We start from the raw sequence: 11,417 nt of genomic DNA, 5'->3' as shown, positions 1-11,417 counted from the left end.
CAATGTCAGCATTCACTATTTGTTAGCCATGCATCACATCCACTACCTTTAAGTCTTACAACATGCACTCACTACCTCACCAAGACATGCATGTTTGCCACATCACAATTAGTCATCTTCTTATCGAAGTCATGCATCTTAGAAAAACTCATGTCATTAGCATGCCATCTTATTGATGTTGTACGGAATACTAACTCAAACTGACAGTATATATTGATCGTTATGGTGTGGATTTTTTTTTTTGCATGGCGTTATGGTGTGGATTAAAGAGTGAAAATATGAATTGAAGAATGCAATGCGTGCATACAAGTATTGGCTGGTGCGTCATCTATCTGTAAATACTAAGGGCATCGAGGTGTCTTGGAGCTGCAAGCCATCCAACGATGTACCCATCGATGTGCGGACGCGTCCGCTTGTGTGAAGTCTCGCCAATTGGACGTTAAGCATGGGAAGGCTGGCGGGCTTACGAACCGCCGCCACGTACCCGTTCGACACCTCGGTCCCATCAAAATATTCTCTCAAGCATGCGCCATCTCCGACGCAACTGCACCTCCACTCTCCACGCTGCATTCATGCCGGCCTAGAGGGATGCGACCGGTCACTAGAGCCAGAATTGAATGGGAGTGCTGGCCGAGTGCGTCGCCCCTGTCACATCCCTATCTCCGTGCCTGTTCAATGCCGGAGAGACGTGACCGGATGGGGCGACGAGACGACAATCTACCGCATTGAAGCCGGCTGCTCATCTATCTGTGTGTCGACATTAAGCAGACATGATAGCCGAGAAACCCACTCTGGTACCCGCACTGAAACAACTTGATGTTTGTTTTGGTCGATGCCCTTTATTTATACGTGGCCGCGCACAACATGATCCGCACCATACCACGTCCATTTTCGTTCCTCCTCTGTGCACCACCTTTGCCATGGCAAGCTCTAAAGCGAAGTGGGAGACCCTCTCGACGGAGAAGAAGCACGAGTTGGCCAGCCTTGAGGCCGACTAGCGGCACCGTCATGCGTGACGAATAGAGGCCGACTTGCCGGAGGTGAGAGACCACCACGTGATGACGAGCCGGCGCCCCCGCCCGTATAGGTCCATCGCGAAACCACACTTCAACATCGTCATGACGGAGGAGCTACCGACACCATGAGTTTTGATGTTTTGGCTGGCGCCAGAGGAGCAAGGCTACAACCTCTCGAACCTCCAACATCACCAGCTGGCTGAGGGCCAAAATCTACGGCGACTTCGCAAGCGAGGAGGCCACGACGACCATGGCCTCGGAGGACCCGAACTTCGTCGAACATCAGGGAGCGCTCTACGAGACCACGTGCAGCGATCGTGCTGGCTGCACCGCGGTCACGGTGGAGGCGGGCACGGCGGCTTAGGCGATCGCGAACTGGAACGGTTACATCGGCAGCTCCGCATCACCCCAGGTTCCCATCAGGCCACAACGACCACGAGTCCGGTCCGTCCACATCCATCTAGGACCTCACATCGACCGGTGACATCCAAGCAACGGAATTCGACAAGGAAGAGTAGGACATGGGAGACGAAGGCGTCCGTATCCCATGTGGGGATGCCTGTGTCCCGTTTCTTACTCTTCATCACCGGTGAGCCACAGCTTCACTTCGCAGAGCTCAGGCCCGACAAAGATGCCGGACATGGGGAAGATGGCACATGGAACAAGGACGTCTCCACAGCTGGCGAAGATTTAGACTAGATTAACATTTTATGTTAAAAAATGCCATGTACACTTTTTAAAATGAAATATGCCAAAAATGTCATGAATTTAGTCCAGTTTAAATGATCATCCAGTTTGTTCAAATACCGTTTAAAATGTATCCGGACGTTTGATGGATAGGGTTGAATGGCCGGCTTCTGTATCACTATCCATGGACAGATACTATGTCTGTTTTAGGGGATATCCTTGAAGATACCCTAGTGCATTTTTTCTTGAAAAACTCTAGAATGCTATAAAACTTTTTGGAGATACGTTTACGGAAATGATAAAAATAAAAATACCGAATATTAATCTGACAATCTGACTTGAGATGTTTTTATCAGAAAAAATAATTTAATTTATTTTGAAAATTACTTAAACCGTTAAATTCTTAACTTAGCAATGACGCTGAACCACGTTGGAAAGAAATGCATTGGAAGACAGACAACGTTCGTTTAAGAAAAGACAAACTTCACACAATATATGTATAAGCAGCAGAAAAGTGTGGTTTCCATCAGCTAAGCACACGTAATCTAGGGCATCAGTGATAAGCTAGACTGACGTGTAACGTGCCCGTATTCGGCGCCTTTTAAGTACGAGAGTGCGTGCTCGGCCGAGGAGACGCATGCAGTCGCGCGAGAACAGAAACGGCAAAGCGATGAAAGCAGTAAAATCAGCAATGCAAGATGTACTAGTGTACTTGATCCCTTTACGTACACGCCATGGCATATATCTTTTGTCGTGTTAATCAGCGTTCCGTTCCAAGCGAGGACGCGCGAGAAAGCAGTCGCCTGACCAGTAACGTGTATACGAGTATAAGCTAGGAGAAATACAACCAAAACAAAAGTGAAAACTAACAATGCAAGCTATAAGGCGTGGTTCTTTACGTGCAAGCCATCATATATATTTTTTATCAGTGTACATAACCACTCTCCGTTCCTGGTTAGGCGGCGTGGTTCCAGTGAAGCTGAAACGTACGTACGCGACGCACGGCATGATGCCGGCAGGGTGAGCTGCGCAAGACCCGCTATTAAACCCCATCGTCTTGCACACATCCGGCATCCACCTCAAAGGGCATCCACCTCCGTTCGACTGTGGTAGAGGCCATGGCAGCCGCAGCGGCGGGTGAGAACATCAAGTTAACTGGAGTGAGAAAGAAGGGGGAGGGCAAGTTCGCCGCAACGATCAAGCACCCCGTGACGAAGACGTTGTTGTGGCTGGGGACGTACTCCTCCCCCGAGGTCGCCGCGTGCGCCTACGACCTCGCGGCTAGGGAGCTAAAGCGCACAAAGGCAAAGCTCAACTTCCCCTATCCTCCGCCGGCCAGACTGGTTAAGGAGGTGATCGCTGCACCGAGGCACCGCAGCCATGGTCACGATACACCGCTCTTTGAGGTCGTTACGTTGCCACCGGATCCCACAACACCGCCTCCACCGCCGCCCAAGCTGGTAGTTTACTTTCCCTTCCCCTTTGAAGCGCCCGCCGGCTACACCCCACCGGTGCCTGCATACCCGTTCCTGCACATGCCGCTTCCGGCACGAGCACGTCTCGGCCTGCAGCTGGCGGACGTACCTGCTCCACAGCCACAGCAGCCGATCCGACGGATGCAGATCGTGGCGCAGGCGGAAAGCTGCTTAAGCTCCTCAAGGGAACCCCTAAGGGCTCCGTCTCGCCACTTGGTGTTCAAGAAACCCAAGTTCTTCGTCGTTCCCGTCACTCCTAGTGCTCCAACAGAAGGGACTGATGACAATTTCACCAAACCGTGGTATTTCTCTGATTCTCCTCCTGTTTAGCCTCGGCCGTCCGCAATATGCACCGAGATCCCATAGTCGTATGCCATCATAATCCAGAGGCAATCTGAATCTATCTATCATATAAGTTACATATGTATTTTCATTGTTGTTCTCATGTGTCGCTGCCATGTAATGGGTTTACTGTGGTGTTGTTTATCATCATGTTGTTTCCTTTTACCAATCATGTAATCTGTTTACTCTTGTCTTGTGTTTTGTTTTGGTGTGGGTGCACTCTTGTCTTATGTTACCATAATGTATTTTGAATACAAATCATATAATCAATTTACTCCATTAGTTAATCAATATGTTGTTTGGTCTTTGGTGTGGTGTTTGAGATAATTGATTTGAGGTGAAGAGAGAAAATATTTCTCAAACACCGATGTTGTTACAATTTTTAATGCAAAGCGAAGAAGTATGAAATATGCAAATTCCAAATTCCAAATTCAGGAAACCGTACTCAAGGATCGAACGACCGTGAAAATCATAAAAGTCCATACTCTCATGTCATCCAAGGGCGAGGTTGTTGTAGTATATCATGAACAAAGTTTGTTGTAACCTTTATAACTAAACTATAAATGGCCACTAATATTCAAATCCCCGACGGCTTCACTTGTTGATGTCACAAAGGCGGCATGAACATTGATCTTTATCCAGATTTCTTGGGGGATCATGGCCCTGAATTTCGGTACATCGACCAGTCTTAACAGTATTAGATGTATCCAAATGTCTAGAAAACTACAACAACTCATGTGTGGTGATATCTAAAGTAGTGGAAGGTCTTCAGTATATTAATTTTATTCAATAAGAATAATCTTTAAAAATGTGCAGTAGCAATCATTGTACGACCATATTTGAAGTACAAAGTTATTAGTTGTCTTACATGAGATATTTTTATAATAATATTTGTGGCATTCTGTTGTAGTACTTATCTCTTGGATTTGCAGTATAGCATATCCTTATTTTCTTCCATGTACATGATCTTGTTGCATCATGAAATTACTAGTGATTTTAGGTATTTTCCGATTGGGTTATTCCTGGGATTAGGATTGCAAACGTAGTTGATCTAGTACGACCCATATCTAGATGTATTACACTTGCCTTGTGTAAGGTTAGTCTAAGATAAGTTTAGAGGACAACCGATGATGTTCTTGAAAGGTTCAGGCCCACTGGGTATGGAGAATCAATAAGATGATTTTTCTCTTATTCTGTATAGTTCTTTTTTCCAGTTGAACCTCTGGCTCAATCCACTTCTGTATTGTTTTTTTGAAAATCAATAAAAATACCCAGCAGAGTCCTTATGTTTCCCTCAAAAAAAAAAGCAACAAGATGATTGAATTTCGCACCAGGTTACCAGATAACATAGCTACTAGGTCAAAATCGTTGCTAACCTTCCCCCAAAAAAAGCTTTGCTAACTTTACACTCAATAATAAAATTGCATCTTTCTTGTATCTCATGCTTTCTTTGTCATAAATCACATATGCCACTTTTGGCCTCTTTTGGGAATAGATTTGGTTGTTGCCACCCAAACCAATTGCGTAGAACCCTAAAAGTCAATTGCAGAAAGCTTCACACGTGTGCATATCGTTTAGATAGAAACCCTAGAACTGAAAACTCATTGTTATGTGAAAAGCTTAGCAGACATTAAAAACGTGTGCATTGGTGAGCATTCTATCCACATCTGGTTTGTCGCTTGTTCTTTATATCAGTACCAGCCTTGCATCTAACTAATTTATGACACGTGTAATTTTTGAATGGTTCTGTTTTTATTCACACACACACAGACACAGACACAGACACACACACACACACACACACACACACACACACACACACACACACACACACACACATGCGCGCGCGCCTGCGGATTTATATTTTGATGGTTAAATACATTGTATTATACTATTGCCATCAAATGTTCGTACTGAAGCATAGTCTACTCTATTTTGGTTCTTCAAATTTAGCTGGATAACGTATTAATAACTTAAGTATTTATTGCATGGAGAAATCAAATTACTCAAATACTGAGGTGTTACAATTTGTAACGTAAACGAAGACGGATGAAATATTGCAAATTAAATTTCAGGAAAGACAAAAAAGTCCTAACTTATCTACCATATTGCGCAGACTCGCAAGCAACTAAGTAAATGTTTTTTGGGGGAAACAGCAGGACTCTGCTGCGTATTATTAGTATTATTTTTGGTAAAAAAAAACAACTAAGTAAATGTCTCTTAATTTTGTCCTACACCACTAAGCGGGAAGTTGCATTGTACACAACTTTAGCATAATTGATCTACCAACTCGATAATAGTATACACTACTACAAAATGAGCTAGCAGTGGTGGTTGACAAGTACTCCCTCCGTCTCAAAATAAGTGTCTTGGACTTAGTACAAATTTATACTAGAGATAGTACAAAGTTGAGACACTTATTTTGAGACGGAGGAAGTATATGTTTCCCACCGAAACATTTAGCCCACGACTAACATGGTAAGAATTTACTAGTGAAGGGTGGCATTTTTCGCCCGCCATTGCAGATCCAATACCTGTTGTCAGCCCTCTTTTGTACCCACCAATGTTGGCTGGCCGAAATAGCGGTGGCATGTACCTATCGGTGCCCGCCAATAACGTGACCCCACCTAAAGCCTTTCCTAGTAGTTATAGCTTTTTAATCTGTTAGGAGCATTCACCACTATAATAGACTTAGAGCCAAGGATCAAGCACCTCAAAATCATCAAAATCCATGCTCTCATACTTACAAATAGGTTCTTTTAGTATACATGAACAAGGTTCAACCTTTAGATGTGAACTAAAATGACCACTAACTAGCAATCAACGATGGCTTCACTAGTTTCAGTTTGTAAGGCGGTATGAAAGTTGATCTATATACATATTTCTCGGGGTGGTCGCATCCTTGAATTCTGGTACATCGGTTGCTCTTAACATCACCAGAAATATGAAAATGATTGAAAAAACTTATAGTATCTCCTATAAGGTAATATCTACAGTACTGTACGGTCTTGAAGATACTAATTTTATTCAACAAGAACAATGAGAAACATTGTAGAGTAGCAACCATTGTAGAGTAACAAACACTCCACCGATTATATCGAATTGATCCGATCGTGTCAGGTAGCTCACGGGACACATGGTATTGAAGATCCAAAAAAGGGAGAATCATCCAGCAACTACCATGGACCCTAAGGTCCTAATGGAACTACTCACACAAAGTGATGGAGGCAGCCACGTTGAGGAAGAAGCCTCTGGCAGAACACCCGAACGGGCCTCTAGATTAGATCTTCGCTAAAAAGGAACTTGTGGAGGCGGAAAAATTCTTCTAAAAATAAGATGTTTTGATATTTATAGGATTTAGTGGCCCCCCTGTGGCTCCTCTCATTCCTTCCCCAAGCTTGATGGGTCCTTTGTTGCCGAAAAAAAAATCATGTTAAATTGGCACTGTTTTTTGAGATTCCAAGATATTGATAAAACATGCAGAAAACGGGAACTAATAGGTTAGTCCATAAAATTAATAGAAACTGCTACAAAATATGTATATATATATATATGATAATATAATAGCACAAAATAATAATAAAATCTTGATACGTTGAAGCTGGTCCAACCCAACCGTCCAAGCAGCAGGCATAAGCAACACATTAGCTGGTGCAAACAGCGCATCGCACGCCCCAAATGTAGCGACCAAACTAGCCCGGTGGAGGTGAAGACGACGAAATGTGCATGCAGTTATCCTCTTGCGTTTGGGCGCGACACATGCCACCGCACATCATGGCCCCGACAGAGGCTGTGGTCCACCCATCATGGACCATCGAGTCAGGACACCTAGACAGACGTGGAGGGCTTGGGCGTCACACGAGCTGCAACATGCGAGCACCCTGCACGTCTCAGCTGTAGCGACTAAACCATCAACAAAGGGCGAAGAGGCCGACAAGAGGGTCCGGCAAGACCATCCCACGTGGTATTGGGAAACGTTGCATGCAATTTCAAAAAAAATCCTACGCTTACGCAAGATCTATCTAGGAGATGCATAGCAACAAGAGGGTGAGAATGTGTTCACGTATCCTCGTAGACCGAAAGCGAAAGCGTTTGACAACGCGGATGATGTAGTCGAACTTTTTCTCGTTCCGACCGATCACACACCGAACGTACAGCACCTCCGAGTTCTGCACACGTTCACTCGATGACGTCCCTCAAACTCTTGATCCAGCAAAGTGTCGAGGGGAGTTTCGTCAGCACGACGGCGTGCTGACAGTGATGGTGAAGTGATCCGTGCAGGGTTGCGCCTAAGCACTATGACAATATGACCGGAGGCGTAAACTGTAGAGGGGGACGCCGCACACGGCTAGGAATCAATGTTGTGTGTTCTAGCGATGCCCCCCCCCCCACATATGTATAGGTGGGAGAGGGAGAGGGGCTGCAAGGGGCGCCCAAGTAGGAGTCTCCAAGTCGTCCTCCCCCCTTGCATATCCATCGGAGGGGGAAGGAAAGAGAGGGGGGAGGGGAACGAAAGGGGAGGACGAATCCTCCCCTTTCCTTCTCCTCCTATTCGGCCTATAGGGGGGCGCCCCAGCCCTTTTCGGGGCTCGTATGTCCCTCTCTTGGCCCATTAGGCCCATATAGCTTGCCGGGGGTTGCCCGGAACCTCTTCCGTTGACCCGATATGTACCCGGTACTCCCGGAACACTTCCGGTGTCCAAATACTATCGTTCTATATATGAATATTTACCTCTCGACCATTTCGAGACTCCTCATCATGTCCGTGATCTCATCTGGCACTCGAAACAACATTCGGTCACGAAATCACATAACTCATATAATACAAAATCATCATTGAACGTTAGGCGTGCGGACTCTACGGGTTCGAGAACTATGTAGACATGACCGAGACACCTCTCCGGTCAATAACCAATAGTGGATCCTGGATGCTCATATTGGTTCCCACATATTCTACAAAGATCTTTATCGGCCGTACCGTAATGACAACATACGTTATTCCCTTTGTCATCGATATGTTACTTGCCCGAGATTCGATCGTCGGTATCTTCATACCTAGTTCAATCTCGTTACCGACAAGTCTCTTTACTCGTTCCGTAATGCATCATGTCGCAACTAACTCATTAGTCACATTGCTTGCAAGGCTTATCATGATGTGCATTACTGAGAGGGCCTAGAGATACCTCTCTGATACTCGGAGTGACAAATCCTAATCTTGATCTATGCCAACCCAACAAACACTTTCGGAGATACCTGTAGAACATCTTTATAATCACCCAGTTATGTTTTTTTGATAGCACACAAGGTATTCGTCCGGTATCCGGGAGTTGCATAATCTCATAGTCGAAGGAATATGTATTTGACATGAAGAAAGCAAAAGCAATAAAACTTAACAATCATTATGCTAAGCTAACGGATGGGTCTTCTCCATCACATCATTCTCCTAGTGGTGTGATCTCGTTCATCAAATGACAACACATGTCTATGACTTGGAAACTTAACCATCTTTGATTAACGAGCTAGTCTGGTAGAGGATTACTAGGGACACTTTGTTTTGTCTATGTATCCACACATGTATCAAGTTTCCAGTTAATACAATTCTAGCATGAATAATAAACATTTATCATGGTATAAGGAAATATAAATAACAACTTTATTATTGCCTTTAGGGCATATTTCCTTCAGTCTCCCACTTGCACTAGAGTCAATAATCTAGATTACATTGTAATGATACTAACACCCATGGATTCTTGGTGCTGATCATGTTTTGCTCGTGGAAGAGGCTTAGTCAACATGTCTGTCACATTCAGATCCGTATGTATTTTCCAAACCTCTATGTCTCCCTCCTTGACTTGATCACAGATGGAGTTGAAGCATCTCTTGATGTGTTTGGTTCTTTTGTGAAATCTGGATTCCTTCACCAAGGCAATTGCTCCAGTATTGTCACAAAAGATTTTAATTGGACCCGATGCACTAGGTATTACACCTAGATCGGACATGAAATCCTTCATCCAGACTCCTTCATTCACTGCTTCCGAAACAGCTATGTACTCCGCTTCACACGTAGATCCCGCCACGACGATTTGCTTGGTGCTGCACCAACTGACAGCTCCACCATTCAATATAAATATGTATCTGGTTTGTGACATAGAGTCATCTGGATCAGTGTCAAAGCTAGCATCGACGTAACCATTTACGACGAGCTCTTTGTCACCTCCAAAAATGAGAAACATATCCTTAGTCCTTTTCAGCTACTTCAGTATGTTCTTGACCGCTGTCCAGTGATCCACTCTTGGATTACTTTGGTACCTCCCTACGAGACTTATAGCATGGCACACATCAGGTCTGGTACACAGCATAGCATACACGATAGATCCTATGGCTGAGGCATAGGGAATGACTTTCATTTTCTCTCTATCTTTTAAAGTGGTCGGGCATTGAGTCTGAATCAACTTCACACCTTGTAACATAGGCAAGAACCCTTTCTTTGACTGATCCATTTTGAACTTCTTCAAAAATTTATCAAGGTATGTGCTTTGTGAAAGTCTAATTAAGCGTCTTGATCTATCTCTATAGATCTTTATGCCTAATATATAAGCAGCTTCACCGAGGTCTTTCATTGAAAAACTCTTATTCAAGTATCCTTTAATGCTATCCAGAAATTCTATATCATTTCCAATCAACAATATGTCATCCACATATAATATTAGAAATGCTACAGAGCTCCCACTCACTTTCTTGTAAATACAGTCTTCTACGAAAGTCTGTATAAAACCATATGCTTTGATCACACTATCAAAGCGTATATTCCAACTCCGAGATGCTTGCACCAGTCCATAAATGGATCGCTGGAGCTTGCACACTTTGTTAACACCTTCTGGATCGACAAAACCCTCTGGTTGCATCATATACAACTCTTCTTTGAGAAATCCATTAAGGAATGCAGTTTTGACGTCCATTTGCTAGATTTAATAATCATAAAATGTGGCAATTGCTAACATGATTCGGAGAGACTTAAGCATCGTACGGGTGTGAAAGTCTCATTGTAGTCAACTCCTTGAACTTGTCAAAAACCTTTCGCAACAAGTCGAGCTTTGTAGACAGAGACATTACCATCAACGTCAGTCTTCTTCTTGAAGATCCATTTATTCTCTATGGCTTGCTGACCATCGGGAAGTCAACCAAAGTCCATACTTTGTTCTCATACATGGATCCTATCTCAGATTTCATGGCCTCAAACCATTTTGCGGAATCTGGGCTCATCATCGCTTCCTCGTAGTTTGTAGGTCCATCATGGTCTATTAGCATGACTTCTAGAACAGGATTACCGTACCACTCAGGTGCGGAACATGCTCTGGTTGACCTACGAGGTTCGGTAATAACTTGATCTGAAGTTTCATGATCATTATCATTAGCTTCCTCTCTAGTTGGTGTAGGCATCACCGAAACTGATTTCTGTGATGAGCTACTTTCCAATTCGAGAGAAGGTACAATTACCTCATCAAGTTCTAATTTCCTCCCACTCACTTATTTCGAGAGAAAATCCTTTTCTAGAAAGGATCCATTCTTAGCAATTAAAATCTTGCCTTCAGATCTGTGATAGAAGGTGTACCCAATAGTTTCTTTTGGGTATCTGATGAAGACACACTTCTACCATTTGTGTTTGAGCTTATCAGGCTGAAGCTTTTTCACATAAGCATCGCAACCCCAAACTTTAAGAAACGAGAGCTTAGGTTTCTTGCCAAACCACAGTTCATATGTTGTCGTCTCAACCGATCTAGATGGGACCTATTTAAAGTGAATGCAACTATCTCTAATGCATAACCCCAAAATGATAGTGGTAAATCGGTAAGAGACATCATACATTGCACCATATCTAATAAAGTACGGTTACAAC

The 11,417-nt window shown here is 43.9% G+C and overlaps 1 protein-coding gene across 1 annotated transcript; it reads left to right on the top strand.

The window, feature by feature from the left end:
• The first annotated feature begins 2,659 nt into the window (after window positions 1-2,659).
• On the top strand, window positions 2,660-3,714 carry LOC147961528 (uncharacterized). Its single transcript, XM_087536115.1, has one exon. It carries the CDS (start codon window positions 2,822-2,824, stop codon window positions 3,506-3,508), a length of 687 nt encoding a protein of 228 aa, XP_087392241.1. The 5' UTR covers window positions 2,660-2,821; the 3' UTR covers window positions 3,509-3,714.
• The last annotated feature ends 7,703 nt before the right edge of the window (window positions 3,715-11,417 follow it).

This window comes from Triticum urartu, chromosome 7A (assembly GCF_056163025.1).
Source record: "Triticum urartu cultivar PI428250 chromosome 7A, HENAU_Tu73, whole genome shotgun sequence".
Classification (NCBI taxonomy): Eukaryota; Viridiplantae; Streptophyta; class Magnoliopsida; order Poales; family Poaceae; genus Triticum; species Triticum urartu.
Note: the sequence above shows the minus strand (reverse complement) of the source record. Positions and strands in the feature narration are given on the sequence as shown.